Source organism: Macaca fascicularis, chromosome 4 (assembly GCF_037993035.2).
Source record: "Macaca fascicularis isolate 582-1 chromosome 4, T2T-MFA8v1.1".
NCBI classification, from domain to species: domain Eukaryota; kingdom Metazoa; phylum Chordata; class Mammalia; order Primates; family Cercopithecidae; genus Macaca; species Macaca fascicularis.
The window spans coordinates 27,399,270-27,419,883 of NC_088378.1; the positions used below are offsets into that span (position 1 = coordinate 27,399,270).

Genomic DNA, 20,614 nt, shown 5'->3' on the forward strand with positions numbered 1-20,614 from the left:
TGTTTTTATGCCATCTCAAAGCCAGACAATAACACAATACTTAATTACAATTGTAAAACTTTCTAAGATGCTGGTTTCACGAGGAAACAAATGCAAAATGTTTTATTTTTGTCTTATGTCTTGTTTCTCCCCTCTTTGCCCTTCTAGTGTAGAGATTATCCTAATTCTGTGTGTCAGATGCGTGCTTTTATTCTAACACTCTGGCCAGAATTGATGTATTCCTGGTTCCAGTTAAGTAAATAAGAACTTGTTTCTTTAAGAACAACACATTCCAACATATCTCATCACTGTCACCTTGTTTTCTTAGAGTGGTAGAGATTGACCTGGAACCCAGCTCACAATATGACCGTGGAAAATTTTACATAAGCTTAAGATAAGTTCAATTACACGAGTGATTATTAGAGTTGTCCCATTGTTATCTACAGAGGGGTGTGGAGCACGACAGAAAGCACAGGTGCTGGCATTGATGACAATGGTCTGAATTCTGTCCATGACTCTTCCTAGTTGTGTGACCTTGAAAAATGTGCTATAGCACACCGAATTTCATTTTCCTCATTTGAAAAGTGGAGCTAATAAAATCTACCTTGCTTACTTGTAAGAAAAGCAGATAACTGGGCTAAAATGCCTGAAACAGAGTAGATGTAGAAAAATAACGATAATAATGACAAGTTCTACTAGATTTTACAAATAATAAAAATCTGACCACATATAATCTTTTTAGGTTATTTTTTTAGGTGTGACATTTACTGATCTTTTTGAGTAAATACAACTTTATTCTTATTTTTCTATATCCAGGGATGGTATGTCTAGAATATTTTTTATTGAGAAATTAAAGGGAAAAAATACCCATAAGCAAGACAGAAACATGTTATGAAGGGTACTATACTGCAATGAGGTGGATTCAAGTCTCTATTTTGCTGTAATTAGTAGTCATTATCTTATGCAACTATAGACGAATGCTGTATCTTCTGTCTTCAACCATAAAAGTCAGAGAAATGAGTAGAATATGTTTGAGTCCCCTTTCACCTGCTTACACCTTATTTACCAAGTGAAATATGCATAATTTTGCATTTATTTTCTAATTTTTCTGGGAATAGGTAACCTAAAAAGAGTTGCAAATATCTATTGTGTGTTGTCTGGTTTTGATATGGCTTAAAATTGTTTAAAGCAAGAGAAAAGTCCATTTTAGAGGCTTAAAATGAATACATATGTATATGCTATATACATATATACATATACATATTTTATATATATAAATTTTTTGGACAGGTGATGATAAAGATTAGAAAAAAAAGAGAACTTTGTTTTGAGAATTAAAACCTGAGACCATAGGAGGTGGCTTGGTTTTTTTAAAGGTGGATCGGGGTAAACCTTTCTAAATGGGCAATTGGAAAGATTATTGAAAACAAGTGGAAGAGCTTTGGGCTATTAGCGAGAAGACTTTTCAGCAGAGGAAAAATGTCTGCAGAGACCCTGAAATCAGAGCAGGCTAGATTAATTCAAAGAAGAGCCAGTGAGGCCAGAGTTGAGGACTCAGTAGGGGAGTGCTGAGTGCTTCAGCCGAGATGTAGTGGGGCAGATCTCCTAGAATCTTGTTACCAGTATGAATTTTCCATTTCCCTGTGAGTAACATAGGAAGCCACTGAGAGGTTTAAGCAGAGAAGTTACACAATTCTGAGTGAAGATTTAAGAAAATCTTTGGCTGTTGCTAGGTGGTGTCAAGTGTCTCGTTGGATTTTGTGATCAAATTGAAAGGGAGAAGACTTAGTGAAAAAATACTTCAGAACAAATATTCTTCATTTTTTTTTCCAAAAATTTCCTTGGAATTTTATTTGGGACTCTGGAAGGCATGCAACTTTATAGAAACATGGTAAGAGTACCTCCCTTCACATTGTAATTAGGTTGCTATAACAGAAAAGCTTTTTAAATTAAGGACTTCACTTGAGTGATGTGGCATAACTAAGCTGGTCTTTCAGGCTCTGAATCCTTTTTTTTTTTTTTTTTTTTGCCTTGACTTTTCTTTAGTCATAGCTGAATTATTCTCAGAAGTCTGCTCTTCTCATTATTAACTATTAACAACAAACAACTAACAAGTAGCAATTCTACAGCACTTTCCAGCGACTACCCGAGACCTTTAGTCATACAATTTATTCACATAAATCAACAAATGCTTATCTAGTCTTATGCCAAAACCCTTTGCTAGTGTTTGGAGTTTTAAAAACCTCCTTCCAGTAATACTAGGTGTGAGAGCAGTAAGAAAGTTCATAATTACAATAAGGACTTTGAGAAACAGTGGACGTGAAGCATGTGGGAATCAAGAGAGACATGCAACTCATCACAGCTGAGTGGAGTGGAAAGCTACTCCTGGGGATGTAACCTCAGACTGAGTCTAAAAGGGCCTGTGGGGCCTGGCGTGAACTGTGGATAGCATGTGTTATTATAAATGCCAGAAAGGAACTGAGGTACAGTCATAGCTCATGTCTTGTAGATACAGTTGAGAACTCAGTGATACTATATCATTCATGAAGTAAATGTTGTAAAGGACTCTAGGTCTTATCTGTTTAAATTCAAACTTCCTCAAGATACCATACTACAGGCAGTGACCCAAGATTGTGGCCACTGCACTCTAGTCTGGGCCACAGAGTGAGATCAGTTTCAAAAAAAAAAAAAGGCCGTTGTGAATGTTAGCTCCAGATCAACTGCAAGAACAAACCAGCAATCCTAAGAGGACCCACAGACCCTCTGAAGGAAGCAGACTGCTTCTGCAGGCCCTGGGAGACACCTCAAATACCAATAGTGCCTCAAATGTGGAAGGGGGAAAGGGAGACCCTCCTCTCCCAAACATACACCCCCACTGTAGAAACTGATGGGCTGTTTGTGGGAGAAGTTTCCGACTTCATCTGGAGCTGAGCCAATTTAGAGAGTTGAGCAAAATACAGGGGCAGAAGAAGCAGCAGAAAGACCCTAGGAGTTCATTGGGTCCCCTAGCAGACCATTCCTCCCTGGTGCCACATGGATGCCTCAGGAGGGTGGCCAGAGGAGCAGGGGGTAAAACCACAGGGAGGAGAAAATCTCTAGCTGAACTTCGTAACAATTTGAATGGAGTGGGAAGCCTCCTGGCCAGAACTCAGGGGAGGCTACAAATCTGGTGTGCAGACTCCACAGGTGGAGGGAGAACCAAGCCCTTTTCTTTTGCAGCTGGGAGTTGGGTAGCCTGAGGCAAGTTTTCAAGCCCATCTCGCCCTCCACCTGGAAACAGACTTGGGCTATTGGCAGGGGACACGGTGGGAGTGAGACCAGCCCCTTGGTTAGCTTGGGAACTGGGTCAGGCCTGCGACTGCCGGCTTTTCCTAACTTCCCTGTCAATCTGCATGACTCAGCAGAGGCAGCCATAATACTCCTACATACACAACTCCAGTGACCTGGGAATCTCACCCCCATCCCCCACAGCAGCTGCAGCAAGCCCACTCAAGGAGAGTCTGAGCCCAGACATGCCTAGCCCTGCCCCTACTTGATGGTTCTTCCCTACCCACCCAGGTAGCAGAAGACAAAGGGCATATTATCTTGGGAGTTCTAGGGCCCCACCCACTACTGGTCCCTCTCCATAAAACTGCAGCTGATGCTCTGTGGAAACGGCCACCTCCCAGCAGGAGGCCAACCAGCACAAAAATAGAGCATTAAACCACAAAAGCTAAGAACTCTCAGAGTCCATTGCACTCCCCTGCCACCTCCACCAGAACAGGCACTGGTATTCGTGGCTGAGAGACTCATAGATGGTTCACATAACAGGATTCTGTGCAGACAACCCCAGTATCAGCCCAGAGCCGGGTAGACTCACTGGATGGCTAAACCCAGAAGACAGACCACAAACACTGTAGTTCGGCTGACAGGAAGCCACATCCATAGGAAAAGGGGGAGAGTACTACATCAAGAGAACACCACATGGGACAAAAGAATCTGAACAACAGCCCTCAGCCCTAGACCTTCACTCTGACAGAGCCTACCCAAATGAGAAGGAACCAGAAAACCAACCCTGGTAATATGACAAAACAAGGCTTCTCAACACCCCCCAAAAATCATACTAGTTCACCAGCAAAGATCCAAATCAAGAAGAAATCCCTGATTTACCTGAAAAAGAATTCAGGAGGTTAGTTATTAAGCTAATCAGGGAGGCACTAGAGGAAGGCAAAGCCCAGTGCAAGGAAATTCAACAAACGATACAGGAAGTGAAGGGAGAAATATTCAAGGAAATAGATCACTTTAAAAAAATTCAACAATTCAGGAAACTTTGGACACACTTTTAGAAATGTGAAATGCTCTGGAACGTCTCAGCAACAGAACTGAACAATTAAATAAAGAAATTCAGAGCTCTAAAACAAGGTATTTGAACTAACCCAATCCAACAAAGACAAAGAACAGTGAATAAGAAAATATGAACAAAGCCTCCAAGAAGTCTGGGATTATGTAAAATGACCAAACTTAAGAATAATCGGTTTTCCTGAGGAATAAGAGAATTCTGAAATCTTGTAAAACATATTTGGGGGAATAATCAAGGAAAACTACCCCAGCCTTGCTAGAGACCTAGACATCCAAATACAAGAAGCACAAAGAACTGGGAACTTCATTGCAAAAAGATCATTACCTAGGCACATTGTCATCAGGTTATCAGAAGTTAAGATGAAGGAAACAATATTAAGAGCCATGAGACAGAAGCACCAGGTAACCTCTGAAGAAAAACCTATCAGATTAACAACAGATTTCTGACCAGAAACCCTACAAGCCAGAAGGGATTGGGGCCCTATCTTCAGCCTCCTCAAACAAAACAATCATCAGCAAGAATTTTGTATCCTGTGAAACTAAGCATCATATATGAAGGAAAGATAGTCTTTTTCAGACAAACAAATACTGAGAGAATTTGTGAATACCAAGCCACCACTACAAGAACTGCTAAAAGGAGCTCTAAATATTCAAACAAATCCTGGGAACACATCAAAATAGAACCTCTTTAAAGCATAAATCACATAGGCCCTATAAGACAAAATAGAAGTTAAAAAGCAAAAACAAAAACAAAACAAAGTACATAGGCAACGAAGAGCACAGTGAATGCAATGGGGCCTCACAGTTCAATACTAACATTGAATGTAAATGGCCTAAATGCTCCACTTAAAAGATATAGAACCACAGAATGGATAAGAAATCACCAACCAACTGTCTGCTGCCTTCAGGAGACTCACCTAAGACCAAAGGACTCACATAAACTTTAAGGAAAAGGCATTTCATGCAAATGGACACCAAAAGTGAGCAGAGGTAGCTATTCTTATATCAGACAAGACAAACCTTAAACCAACAGCAGTAAAAAGAGACAAAGAAGGAGATTATATAATGGTAAAAGGTCTTGTCCAACAGGAAAATATTGCAATCCTAAATATATATGCATCTAATACTGGAGCTCCCAAAGTTGTAAAACAATTACTAACATACCTAAGAAATTAGATAGACAGCAACACAAAAATAGTGGGGGACTATAATACTCCACTGACAGCACTAAACTGGTCATCAAGACAGAAAGCCAACAAAGAAACAATGTATTTAAACTATATCTTGGAACAACCGGACTTAACAGATATATACAGAACATTTCAACCAACAACCACAGAATACACATAATATTCAATAGCACGTGAAACTTTCACCAGGATAGATCATATAGTAGGCCATAAAATGAGCCCCAATACATTTAAGAAAATTGAAATTACATCAAGCACTCTCTCAGATCACAGTGGAATAAAACTGGAAATCAACTCCAACAGGAATCTTCAAAACCATGCAAATACATGGAAATTAAATAACCTGCTCCCAAATGAGCACTGGGTCAAAAACAAAATCAAGAAGGAAATTTAAAAAGTATTTGAACTGAATGACAATAATAACCAACCTACCAAAACCTCTAGGATACAGCAAAGGCAGTGCTAAGAGGAAAGTTCATAGCCCTAAATGCCTACATCAAAAAGACTAAAAAAGCAAAAACTGACTTCTAAGGTCACACCTCACAGAGCTAGAGAAACAAGAACAAACCAAACCAAACCCCGCAGAAGAAAGAAATAACCAAAATCAGAGCAGAACTGAATAAAATTGAAACAACAACAAAACAAAATACAAAAGATAAAAGAAACAAAAAGCTGGTACTTTGAAAAGGTAAATAAAATTAGCAAGATTAACCAAGAAGAGAAGACAGAAAATACAAATAACTTCACTAAGAAATGAAACAGGAGACATTACAATTGACACCGCTGAAATGAAAAAGATCACTCAAGGCTATTATGAACACCTTTACCCATATAAACTAAAAACCTAGAAGAGATGGATAAATTCCTGGAAAAATACATCCCTCCTAGTTTAAATCAGGAAGAACTGGATACCCTGAGCAGACCAGTAACAAGAAGCAAGACTGAAATGGTAATTTTAAAATTACCAACAAAAAAAGTTCAGGACCAGATGGATTCACAGAATTCTAGCAGACATTCCAAGAAGAATTGGTGCCAATACTTTTGACACTATTCCACAAGATAGAGAAATATGGAATTCTCCCCAATTCATTTTAGGAAGCCAGTATTACCTGAATACCAAAACCAGGAAAGGACATAACCAAAAACGAAAACTACAGACCAATATCCTTGATGAACATAGATGTTAAAATCCTTAACAAAATACTAGCTAACCAAATCCAACAACATATCAAAAAGACAATCCACCATGATCAGGTGGGTTTCATACCAGGGATGAAGGTATGGTTTAACATACACAAGTCAATAAATTCAATACACCACATAAATAGAATTAAAAACAAAAATCATATGATCATCTCAATTGATGCAGAAAAAGCATTAGACAAAATCCAGCATCACTTTGTGATTGAAACTTTCAGCAAAATCAGCATATGAGAGACATACCTTAATATAATAAAAGCTTTCCATGAAAAACCCACAGCCAACGTATATTGAATGGGTAAAAGTTGTAAGCATTCCTCTGAGAGCTGGAACAAGACAAGGATGTCCACTCTCACCACTTATCTTCAACATAGTACTAGAAGTCCTAGCCAGAGCAATTATACAAGAGAAAGAAAGAAAGGGCATTCAAATAGGTAAAGAGGAAGTCAAACTGTCACAATTTGCTGACAATATGATCATTTACCTTGAAAAACCTAAAGACTCCTCCAGAAAGCTCCTAGAACTGATAAAAGAATTCAGCAAAGTTTCCAGATACAAGATTAATGTACACAAATCAACAGTTCTTCTGTACATCAACAGCAACCAAGCCAACCAAGCAGAAATTAAATCAAGCACTCAATTCCTTTTACAATAGCTGCAAAAAAACATAAAATAGGAATGTGCCTAAACAAGGAGTCAAAAGACCTATACAAGGAAAACTACAAAACACTGCTGAAAGCAATCATAGACAACACAAACAAATGGAAACACATCCCACACTCATGGATGGGTATAATCAATATTGGGAAAATGACCATACTGCCAAAAGCAATCTGCAAATTCAATGCAATCCCCATCAAAATGCCGCCATAATTCTTCAGAGTTGGAAAAAACAATTCTAAAATTCATATGGAACCATAAAAGAGCCCATATAGCCAAAGCAAGACTAAGCAAAAAGAACAAATCTGGAGCCATCACACTACCTGATTTCGAACTATACTATGAGGCCATGGTCACCAAAACAGCATGGTACTGTTATAAAAATAGGCACATAGATTAATGGAACAAAATAGAGAACCCAGAAATAAACCCAAATACTTACAGCCAACCGATCTTCAACAAAGCAAACAAAAACATAAAGTGGGGAAAGGACACCCTTTTCAACAAATGATGCTGGGATAATTGGCTAGCCACATGTAGGAGAATGAAACTGGATCCTCATCTCTCACCTTATACAGAAATCAACTCAAGATGGATAAAGGACTTAAACCTAATACCTGAAACTATAAAAATTCTAGAAGAAAACATTGGAAAAACCCTTCTAGAGAGTGACTTAGGCAAGGTTTTCAGGACCATTAACACAAAAGTAAATGCAATAAAAACAAAGATAAATAGCTGGGACCTAATTAAATTAAAGAGCTTTTGCACAGCAAAAGGAATAACTGGCAGAGTAAACAGACAACCCACAGAGTCGGGGAAAATCTTCACAATCGATTCATCTGACAAAGGACTAATATCCAGAATCTACAAGAAACTCAAACAAGACAGTAAGAAAAAAAAAAAAAAAGACAATCTCATCAAAAAGTGGACTATGGACAAGAATAGACAATTCTCAAAAGAAGATATATAAATGGCCAACAAAAATATGAAAAAATGCTCAGCATCACTAATGATCAAGGAAATGCAAATCAAAACCACAATGCGATACTACCTTCCCCCCTCAAGAATGGCCATAATAAAAAACAAAAATCAAAAAACAGTAGATTTTGGCATGTATTGGTGATTGGGGAACACTTTTACACTGCTGGTGGCGATGTAAACTAGTACAACCACTATGGAAAATAGTGTGGAGGTTCTTTAAAGAACCAAAAATAGAACTACCATTTGATCCAGCAATCCCACTACTGAGTATCTACCCAAAGGTAAAGAAGCCATTATTTGAAAAAGGTATTTGAAGACGCATGTTTATAGAAGCACAATTCACAATTACAAAATCGTGAAACCAACCCAAATGCCCATCACTCAATGAGTAGATAAAGAAAGTATCGTGTGTGTGTGTGTGTGTGTGTGTGTGTGTGTGTGTATGTATAATGGAATACTACTCAGCCATAAAAACGAATGAATTAACAGCATTTGCAGTGACCTGGATGAGACTGGAGACAATTATTCTAAGTGAAGTAACTCAGGAATGGAAAACCAAGCATCCTGTGTTCTCACTGATATGTGGGAGCTGAGCTACAAGGACACAAAGACATAAGAATGATACAATGAAATTTGCAGACTTGGGGGAAGAGTGGGAGGGGGACGAGGGATTAAAGACTACAAATACGGTGCAGTGTATACTTCTTGGGTGATGGGCACACCAAAATCTCACAAATCACCACTAAAGAATTTACTCATGTAACCAAATACCACCTGTATCACAATAACTGATGGAAAAATGTTAAAAAAAAAAAAAAGATGTCTTACTACATTTTTTCCTTTAAGCTTCAAAAAGGTGTGATGAAAGGATTTTAATAATCACTTTATTTTATACGGTCAAACAAGGTAAAAAAAATACGTTTTAGTTTGGGTTGGAACTGCAGTAATTTCAAGATGATAAGATTTATAGAATAAAGCGCATGATCTTATATGCATTAGAATATACTTCATTCTCAGGTAAAAGTCTACACATCTTATAACCTATGAGGAAATGGGTTCAGGAAAGATGACTAACGTGGCCAACTTCACGGGTCATATAAGTCAGGGGTCCCCAAACCCTGTGCTGCAAGCCAGTATTGGTCAGTGCCATGTTAGGAACTGGGGTGCACAGCAGGAGGTGAGCAGAGTGCACATGAGCATTGCTGCCTGAGTTTCGCCTCCTGTCAGATCAGCAGTTGCATTAGATTCTCATAGGAGAGTAAACCTTCTTGTGAGCTGCACAGGCTGCACATGCGAGGGATCCAGGTTGTGCACTCCTTATGAGAATCTAATGCCTGATGATCTGAAGTGGAACAGTTTCATCCTGAAACCATCCCTCCCCTCACCCCGTCCATGGGAAAACTGTCTTCCAGGAACCAGGTTCCTGGTGCCAAAAAGGTTGGGGAATGCTGATGTAGGTGACAGAACAAATATTTAAATTTAAAGATGATCACAAACCCTGTTTCTGTCCTGCAACACGGATAATGAAACTTGAGATAGATATACTCTCTGAAAAACTTTCAAACTGATTGAGTCATGGGCAGAAAAGAAGTGCCACCTTTTATCTCATCAATGCCAAACTTACCTTTCAGCTGTCTCACAACAAAAGTTCTTTGACTTCATGATTTTTTTCCCTGTTTCTGAATTTAGTATGCAAAAGGAAATGCAATGAGCAAGATTATTTAATACATTTCAAATTAATTAAACTTAGCATTTAAAATGGATAAGGTAGATTCCTCCCATACCTTTTGAAAATGGTAAAGCTTTTTACATGAGTGATTGCATTTATTTAAAATGGGTTGTGTTTATATAGCTGAGGGGTGCCACATCTGTTCTTTCTCACTTTCTGTGAAACAAAAAAGGCAACCACTGTGTGTGTGTGTGTGTGTGTGTGTGTGTGTGTTAGAGAAACAGAGAGAAGGAAAGAGGAGCAAGATGGGAGAAGGAAAGGGAGATGCTATATTTTATTTTTCCACTCAGTGCTTTTGCATTTCAGAAGGCAAATGCTCAAAGTTTATTGACTTGGACTCAGAGAAGAAGCTCAATTCACATGCACTTGTCTATTTAGATAACTCCATAAATTACAATTGCTTTTGTTTGTTTACTTGGTGTTGCTGACATTTGGAAATTCTTGAAAACTCTTTAAAATTTTTATGCAGAATCACTGCTTACTCAAGATGTTTTATTGTAAGCTTTCCCAAAGTGTCTTGTAGAAATAGTAAAGAAAACATAAATATAAGTTTCTTTTCTAACAACTTTTCATTGACAATATCATGTTATTTACATAAATTTACTTTTTCCATATTTTATCTATATGTTTTTCTACATTTTTCTGTAATTGGAAATGGATTGCAAGAATATTTCATTACATTTAAAATGTCAAAGATGCCTAGAAACATTAGAAAATTGAGCTTTTTCTTTTCATGACTAAATTATCAGTACAAGAAAAAGTTGGTTGCAACTCAAAAGCAAAACATACATTTCCTTAAAGTAGTATTTCAAAGATACTGCTATTTTTATAACAGTTTTGGACTTGATTTATTAAATAAATTAGTAAGACCCAATAGCTATTTTAAAATATGATTTGACTTTAAAATAAAAAATTACTAGTATATGGAACACATGTATAAGTCTGATTTTCAAATGAAGCCTTTCAATTTTTAAAATTATGCCTAATGGATATCAGTTCTTAAAATAGAAGCAAGTGCCCATGTAAAGACTACAACTTTTTAAGTTGTAATCATTTGAATATGCTGAATTCAGGCTTATTTGAACTGATACACTACATACATTTTACCATCTTTTATGGATTAAAACAAACTAGTAACACATTACGTCTTCTACTTCTTAATATAAAATTTATTCTAGTAAATTAAAAACTTTTTAATATAAAATTCTCATTTAATTGAAGCAGCCTTTTTTTTTTTTCTTTTTTTTGAGACAGGGCCTCACTTTGTTACCCAGGCTAGAGTGCAGTCATAGGATCTCGGCTCACTGCAACCTCTGTTTCCCAGGTTCAAGTGATCCTCCCACCTCATCCTACTGAGTAGCTGGGACTACAGGCATACACCACCATGCCCAGCTAATTTTTATATTTTTTGTAGAGATGGGGTTTCACCATGTTGCCCAGGCTGGTCTCTAACTCCAGAGCTGAAGCGATCCACCCACCCTGGCCTTCCAACATGTTGGGATTACGGCATTCCTTATCCTTTATTAAATGAGCAATTTCTAAGACTCTTTACTCCATCTATGTAAAATACACTTGGTCTTGAAGATGCAGCCACTTTTCTCACTCATTCTAGAGAGGGGAAGGATGATGCCATTTGAAATTGTAACAAACTGGTACAGTAGGAAGAAATATTTATGTCGAACAGACCAGATAGCAAACAAATGTTTTATAAGGAAAAATTGGTACTTGTAAGCAAGAACATTGGAGGAAACATTCTTTTCTATAAAATGTTTTATGAGAAAATGTGCTGACACAGAAAAGTTTCAGAATTCCATAATAAGAAAGTAATTAGATCAAATTCGCTCAAATTCACAAACTGTCATCCTTGACTTCTTCTTTGGTCTTTTAAAGGTCAAAATGCAGGTGAAAAAACATTTCTTTTATACTAGCGTTAACAGTTAGGAAAGGGCTTGAGGCAGGAAACTGGCCCTGACCTGAACAGAAGGCCCTTTTCCTGTTTCCCACATCATGGGGAACATTCTTGGTCTTCAGAGTAAATATCTGTTGCTACTGAACAGTCAAGACAGACAGATGCCCCTAGCTATCTTGGCAGATGTAGAGGGTAAGAAAAACAAAACTACTTCCTCTTATGGATACGACAGTGAGAAAAAGTTAATTGTTTTCACAAAAGGTCTTTTTAATAATCGATAACAAGAAATCAAAACCAATATAACAAAAGAAGAAAGTTGTAAGTTTAGAGATACAAGTTTCTTGTCTACTAAAATGTATTTATAGCTCATAATTCATGGGGAACTATCATTTCTTACCCTTTTCATTTTCCTTTTTTGGGGGGGATGCTTTGCCACCTATTAGTTTTTGTGTCTTTTAAGAAAATTTACTCAACAGTTATTAATACTTACCTACTTTTCCATGACACTAAGTTGAATTATACTTGTTCTAACATATTAACTCAAATATACCTATATTACCTCAGGCCAAGCCCTAGTACAGTGTTTCAATTAAAAAAATAAAAAAACAAAAGTCTAAAATTCGAAGAAAAAAAATTGAAGATATGTTTAGATCTTTATTGAAATCTCTCAAATAGTCAATATCATATGACCCTAAACAAAATATTCTAAAGGTTCCATTCTTAATCTAGTTCCCCAAGCCTCCCCCATCACAGCTTTCTCTCCAAAATTCTTTTTTCTTCCAAAAGCACTACCAAATCCTACTAGTAAATATCATCTGGCAGATGAGGAAACCCAGTCTTTCAGAGATTAAGGGAACTAATAAAAATCTTACAGTTAACCCTTTAGTTCAAACTCATGACTACAGCATCCTCATTTATATGTAGCAGAGAGAAAATTTAGAGTCAAGAGTAGATGAGCATAATTTTCTAATTGACAAATCTAACTTTTCCTGGCCAATCTTGGTGTTATCCATCTCTCTGGAGCACTGGGGCCTCTTACATCCTTTTCTCTTTCATATTCTCTCATCCTTGGCTTTATCAGTTTGTATTCTAATGACATTTGTGATAAATTTATGCATCAATTCGGCTAGGCTTTGGTAACACTTATTTCATCAAAGATAAGTCTAGATGTTTCTAAGAAGGTAGTTTTTAGATGTAATTCACATTTAAGTCGTAGACTTTGAATAAAGCAGATTACCCTCTGTAATGTGGGATGGGCCTTGTCTAATCAGCTGAAGGACTTAAAGAGAAAAGACTGAAGTTCCCCAAGGAGGAAGGAAGTCTTCTTTCAGACTGCCTTCAGACTCAAGACTGCAAAATAAACTATTCCCTGGGTCTTCAGCCTGCCTGCATGCCCTTCAGATTTTGGACTTACTAGCCCCTGCAGCTGCATCAGTCAATCTTTTAAAATAAACAATATTTTCTCAATAGATAGATAGTCAGATAGATATCTCCTATTGGTTTTGTTTCTCTGGAGAATGTTGACTAAATCAATGTGTTCTACATTTCCTTTCTTGGGTCTATGCTGTGTTCTAGACAGCTTCAGATTCATGGCTGACCTACTCTTTAGTTATATTTGAAGCCAACCTTTGTACGACAGTGTTTTTGAGATCATTTGCTCCTTAGGATATTGATGAGTATTATCAGAAACAGAAATATTTCTGTGATTAAACAAACAAACATGGGAACACTGGGTTTAAAAAAGTTAAACAGATTTCCTTAATATACAGAATTTTTGGATCCTTTGATATATGTGTGTGTGCATTGTGAATGCAAAAGAAAAACTACAACATATTAAGCTGCCCAAAAGTTATTTTGTCATGAAAACACTTTTTAACAAATAATATCATAGAACTAGAGTTTCTCATAACATACTCCAAGAAATGCTGTGCCAGGGCTAACTTATGACTTCAATATCTATATCTCCCTCATTTGTAAACTCCTGACTTATATATTCAGTTGTCCACTGCAGATTACCACTTGTGTGAATCAAGCTCAACATCCTGCCTGACACGTGGTAGTCTCCATGTTCTCTCCAGGTCCCGTCTCTACCCTGACCCTTATAGGTTACGTTAATCAAGCCCCATGTCCTCTGAGTGTGGGCTGTTTTGACCTATGAGAGCAACATCAAGAGATAATAGAGTAAGACAAAGAGAGAGATCTGGGCGTTTATTCTCTAGTTTCCCCCAAGGCTCACTAAGAATTTTACATACTTCATTTTGCAAAGTGTTGGTTGGTGGTTGTGGTCCCCTGCTGAAGGACACGACCTTCAGATGTTCTGATTGGACATCTTTCCCTAAAGCTATAAGGCCTTCTGGATGTCTAAACCATTCTATTCTCTTGCCTCTTCAGGCATAGGAGTGATTTGGCTAGCTCTGGGGTGCTCCACCAAAACCCTGCAAACCGTTAAAAATAACATAGTCATTAAACTCTCTTAATCACTCATGTAAGTGTTCCAGGGACCTCAATAAACCCAGCAAGCCCCAAACCTAACTCATTATTGTCTCTCAAAACCTGTTCTTATTCTTAATGCCATTCAATTAACCAAATCAGATAAGAACTTTAACAATTATACCCAGCTCTAACACTTAATTGCCATTTTAGGATAATGGAAATAGACTGAGCCTTGGTAGGAGACACCTAGCTTCCAATTCCAGTTATACCAGATTTAGAGCTGTGTTATCTTAGGCAATTTACTTGATTTCTCCGATCTTCTCTGTAAAATGACATAAATCATGTTCACTGCTTGCAGTTGTTTTGAGAGTAAAATGTGATTGTTTAAAAAGAAAAGTAGCGTAAGTTTTCCCATGGGCAGAATTCTCCTAAATTTGTCTTATACTCCCAACTCTTAAGTTCACCCCTCACCAATTCATCCTTTCTATAGTTGACACATAATCTTAAAGACAAATTTAATCATACTACTCTTTGCTCAATTGCTTAAGCAGTACCACACAATCTATAAGGACATGTAAAAGCTTTAGCTGTGTATACAAAGCCCTCCAAGATACGGTTCCAGTACTGTATTGAAAAATTATATTAGAGTTTTATGTATACTGACCAATGTCATGAAAGCAATCACCTTATCAGCTTCTATGGATACCAATAAAGAGCTACCATAAAATTAATGTTTTTTATATGTTTAAGAAATGTCCTGATATAAAAAAAAATTAATAGCAACCAATGCTTGAGTACCTAACTGTGCTAGAAAATGTGCTATATTGTTATTAGCAACTCTCTAAGTTAAATAGGTGGTAAAAGTAGTTTGGTTTATATATTTTATCATAATTTATAAATAAAGGCCAATCCTATTAAAAACCACCAAAAGATATGATTTTATTTCTCCACAAAACAAAGAAAAAAATATTATATTGACCTGAAGTTCAATAAAATCTATTGTGTCATAGAGTTAATGAAATAAAAATTGAGGACAAATTTCTATTTTATTATTTTATTTTATTTTTTACTTCTCAGGATATATCTCACTGAGGAGCTAAGGTAATAAAGTTCTTGGTTTAATAGAATTATAAATAAAACCTTACTAGCTCCTGTAGAATATTGTCTTCAGATGTATCCTATGGTAAAAAATTATCTTATAATAAATTTTATATAATGTTCCTTTCTCCTCTGTATCTATGCAATTCAACTAACTTACTCTTTATGGCTCAATGAAAGATTTGCGGTTTCACTTCATAACCCGGCCTCATTTATATCTCATCCTCCTCCTAACTTTTACAGCCTTTATGATCTCTGTAACTTATTTTTGTGTTTCAGTAAATAATGCTTCATAGTATTATCCATCGTCCCAAAACGTTTGACATCTCTATCATATCTATAGTTGCTATTTAACCACTAGGCAAAGCTATGTAGGGTTCACTCTGTTCTTATGGCAGTTTATTACCAATCTACCAGCCTGAAAAAAAAGTTGTGAAATATTTGGGTATAAAAGCATAGAGGGACTTCAGAGACTATTTAAGTTTGGTTCATAGGTGAAGAAATTGAGGTCCTAAGAAGTCAATTGATCTGTCAAAGACCGTACAACTCATTAGTACCAAAGCTGAGATTGGGCAGACTCTGATCGGCTCTCTAGAGTTCTCCTGTTCACATACAAGTGATAGCATTTATACTATTATTTATAATTGCAAGACTAATTATTAGTTATATATTTATTCAACAAGTTATAGTGTACTTGATAGTAATTTACCTTTCTCTATTTGACTTAATTCATGTAAATTGCAGCTATTTAATGTAATATTAAAAGTAATTTAAGTATAACTTAACTTCTTCCTTCCACATCTTTGCCACAAAAGAGGAGTCCTGGTAATTTTATACTAAATGCCCAATAATTACATGCGGGTGAAAGTAGTGGGAAAGACATTATCTGGTATTGTTGATTAAAGATGAATGGAATCATATATGGTAATTTTGCTTATATAAGGATTTTATGAAACAGCTTTTCTGCCTTCCTTGGTAATTGGAAAGAGGGTGGGCAACATTGCCTGAAGTTGTTCTGTTTAACCACTCAAGGGTCTGAGAAATACAGCTCTTGGGGTAAGGGGTTAGCAGGAATGCTGAAAAACATTTGACGATAAAGGACTTTCATGCTAAGAGCTAAAATCACCTATCACGTTAATATTATAAGATACCATTTGATTGGAGGAAAAAACTCACATAAGTCAGCTCCATTTGTGAAAGAAATGGATAACCCTTTGAACTTGTAGGCATTTCAGCCCTACTAAGAGCTCTCAATAGACATGGAAATTCAAAATTGTTTAAAAAGATGAGAATTAACATTATAGTTACAATAGGTTCATTTTAAATTAGTTTGAGTTATATCCATAATTAAATACAAATTGACAACAATGACCAGAATGACGATGTAAAGTGGTTATTATATAAGATCTTTTCAAAACCTATTGTAGCCAATTTGTCCTGGCCAAAGAAATCCTAAAACATAAAATAAGAGTCAAAGGAAATAAATGATTTAATATATAATTCATCCTTTTGTATCAAAAAATTCAAAGTAATAAAAACTTCATTATGGCAGACAAAGCATGCAATGTGGGGACAACACAGAAATCCAAGAAAAGCAAGAGCAATTTCAAGGCACTAAATAAGTGGACTTAGAGAAGAAGTACACAGATACTTCCCCGAACAAAGTAAGTGCTGTGGAAATTTTGTTTCTTAAGTGCTATGAAAGCACAAAGAAGGCTTTTATGGGCTTTACAGATGTGTAGTATTGGCTTTACAGATTTGTAGTATTCTTTTACACACAAAGAGAGCCACATTTTTTTTTTAGATTTCTACTAATGAAGTTTTATTTGTTTCTAGTCTCCCGTGAACAAATTTAATAATCTAGTCTCTACATGAGCTCTACTTTTTAAAAACATTAAAATTGAAATATGTACATGCTCCTACATTCTGACCTGTTATAATTGTATTCCTCACGTATAATAGCACACTTTAGTGCCAGATGAAAGTTCCCCCTTTTTACATAAAGCGTTTTATTTTTGTTTTTTTGTGTGTGGTTTTTTTTTTTTTTTTTTTTTTTGCAACTTGGTACTAAGGAAGTTCCAGACTAAAATAGTGCATCAAGAGGACTGGCATAATCAGCCTCACTAAAAACAGCTTGATTAATACTAAATATGTCCTAGCTCCTAATCAATTATGTTAATGAAGTCATAGGCAGCACATCTGCAAGCCCTGACAAAGCCCATGATCTCAGCATTGCCTGATAATATAGACTCCTCGAGCTGCTTAGGGTTAGCAGCCTCCAAGCTTTCAGAGAAGACACTGACAAAGGCTTGTGGTCCTCAAACCTTGTTATTTTATTCACCACAACACAGTACTAGGTTCTGGGATGAACTGTCAAATTACATTGCTCTTTTAATACAATAACAGAACCTAAGAGTCCTACTTAACAAATGACACATCCTTTTCCAAGGGACAGATTGCTAGGCAAAATATATGCTACTTGGTGTTTTATGAGCCTCTGCTAGGAGATAACTTGGCACCAAACACTTGAATAATCTGACTATCAAATTCTCCCTCAAGTTGGGAAATCTGAATTCCTTGCTTTATGTCCATCTGGAACAACAACAGAATTAGAATCCCATGAAAAATTGAGGTAATGCTATTATTTATATGTGTTGTCTTGTCCAGTGAACATTTTGTTGAGTGAGATAGTCAGTTTTGTGTCAAATTCTCTTAAGTAATATGACATATTATAGTCCAAATGCCAAAAGAAATGTAATTCTGATTTTTTTTCTCTCTCTCTATTTTCTTTTTTTTTTTTTGGACTGGTTGTTTCTAAATCACTTGTTTACTCTCTAGATAAGTGACATACAAGAGTAACCTCTTCCTGGATGAATCCTCTTGGGTGTCATCACTTAGTCTCAAGGGATGGCCAAAGTCAATGGGCAGTTGTTGAGCTGAGTGGGAAGATCTTGAACAAGCAGGTTGGAGTGTCCACATTGCACACAGAAGATCTTTTCCAATGTGGGACAAAGCTAGGGGTTTCTACCCCTTTCTAGGGTGGCTGTGATCTGAGGAAGACCTCCATTTGTACTCTTGTAAAAATTTAATGGTGCTTTAGCTTTAATTACTGGTGTTTTTATATTGGCAAATTGAGTCTTGACAGAGAAGAAAATGTTTTCTATTCATCTCTGAATCCCTGGTATTTTGGACAATATTTGAAATGATCCCATGTTTGGGTTTTAATAAAAGTTTAAGAAATGAATGAAGACTTAAAGAAATGACTTTAAATTTCCAGCAAAATTTATTACAATACTGATCTTGAGACATCATATTTTTCAAGAATTAGTAGCAGTATTGTGTATAGTACTTATAAACTATACATACATGTACATACAACAGTGTGTATTTGTGTGTGTGAGTGTGTGTGTTTGTGTGTGTTTGTGTGTGTATGAATATACACACACACAAAGCTAGGAAAAGGTGGAGCTCAGATTCAAACCCAGCAACTCTGGCCGCAGCCTCTTCAGAGACTAAATTGATCAAGCTGCGGTAAAACCGCAAGAGTTGCAAGGCATAGCCTTATCTGTTTGTCTCTATATTTTTTTTTTCTTGATTCCCAAAGTACTAGAGTTGGCATCCTTCTGGAAGCTGAGGGTCACCAATATAGGATCTTAAGGGGAAATTTTTGGTTTTCTAAAGAATGGCAAATTGCAATTTTAGGAAAAGCAAATTGTAGTTTAGAAATACTAAAAGTATGTAAGAAAACATTGGATTTTGCTGTTGCTTTGTGACTATTTTTGTTGTTTTTGTTTCTCTACATTCTATTTTATCTACAATAGAGATCTTTAAGAGAAAAAAAAGTACTTGCCTTCAAGGGCAGGTGATGCCAGGGTGGGTCTGGAAGCTTGTTCTGTCGGTAATGGAGGTGGAATGGCTGGGCTTTGTCCTGTACGTACAATGCAGAAGTAGGCATTGGAAAAAAAAAAAAAAAGTATTAACAAATCTAATATCCACAACTAAAAAGCTAGATCTGTCCTCTACATGCATAATTCATAAAACCAAGCCAAGTATAAATCATATTATTATGCAATAAGAAAGCTATTATTAAGTGAGATCTTCAAGAAGATACCTTCGCAGATTCAGTTATCTTCAGAGCCATTTCTGAATATATTATTTTCCATAGATGGATATGCAATGTTAAATGTATCTACTGGACTTCATTAATGGAAAATGTACATGTACTCAAATTAAGCAATTTATTTTTAACACGCACATTAAATTATGGAAACTAAAATCTCAGAAGCTGAGGGGGAATCTTAATATAAAAGAAATCACTGTGTTTTTTCCATTTAACTAAAAATTCTCAAATGATATAATATGAGCAATAAAAGAAGGTTGAAATTCATAGGCCTTTTCATATTGAAAAGACACATTTTTTTTCCTGCCATAATAAATGACCTGTAGTTAAGTAAACAATGAGCCAAAGAGAAAATATATTCAGTTTTATAGAACCTTGAAAGCTTCTCTCAAGTCTCTGAGCTTATTATGAACTGAAAGAGAGAGAGAGAGAGAGAGAGAGAGAGAGAGAGAGAGAGAGAAAGAAAGAAAGAAAACCCACAATCATTTCCAAGTACTTCTTTATCCCAAGTGATTTCTTTAATTAACCAATACCATCCAGGCCATGAACTCTCAACATTAGCTATCATATGATCCCATATAAATTGCTTGTAAAACATTTTATCATTACTTTTCATTCCATAAACTTCTGCTGTGTGTTTTTTATCCTGAAATCAACATGCAACATGGACATGTATACCTTCTAAAATCTCACTGATAACTAGATATTATCAAATGTCAGCAGACCTGCCTGCTTACTGAAAGGTTTCCTTTCTTAGAATTCACCAAAATTAGTTCTGGATGGTGTAAAATGGTTTGACAAGCAAAGTAATTAGAGTTGCACAAACACCACATTCCAGGCCTAGACCCTCCTGCCACATGGAGCTCTGTTCATCATATTGTGATCTTGTAGTTGTTACACCCATACAGGTTAATTACTGAGCATGTTTAAGTATGTACAGAAACCATACATACTGTTTCATAACTTACAGGCCATAT

At 36.3% G+C, this 20,614-nt stretch overlaps 1 protein-coding gene and 1 long non-coding RNA gene across 55 annotated transcripts in view; one reads left to right on the forward strand and one right to left on the reverse strand.

The window, feature by feature from the left end:
- TRDN (triadin) overlaps window positions 1-20,614 on the reverse strand; it is a 410,256-nt gene that overhangs the window by 229,278 nt on the left and 160,364 nt on the right. For all 50 annotated transcript variants that reach the window (XR_012433400.1, XR_012433399.1, XR_012433398.1 and 47 more), the window contains one exon: window positions 19,368-19,445. Coding sequence is in view for 45 of the 50 variants with exons in the window: in XM_074036974.1 (XP_073893075.1) it covers window positions 19,368-19,445 (78 nt within the window). In the remaining 5 variants the exon portion in view is untranslated. The remainder of the gene's footprint in view (window positions 1-19,367; window positions 19,446-20,614) is intronic.
- LOC141410050 (uncharacterized) overlaps window positions 1-20,614 on the forward strand; it is a 60,705-nt gene that overhangs the window by 2,104 nt on the left and 37,987 nt on the right. For 2 of the 5 annotated variants that reach the window (XR_012433404.1, XR_012433405.1), the window contains exon 2: window positions 17,070-17,181. The exons of 2 other annotated variants lie outside the window; for them this stretch is intronic. This is a non-coding gene — a long non-coding RNA (uncharacterized lncRNA). Of the gene's footprint in view, window positions 1-17,069; window positions 17,182-18,355; window positions 19,794-20,614 lie in introns of those variants that run through there. One more of the 5 variants, XR_012433402.1, reaches the window with a different exon arrangement.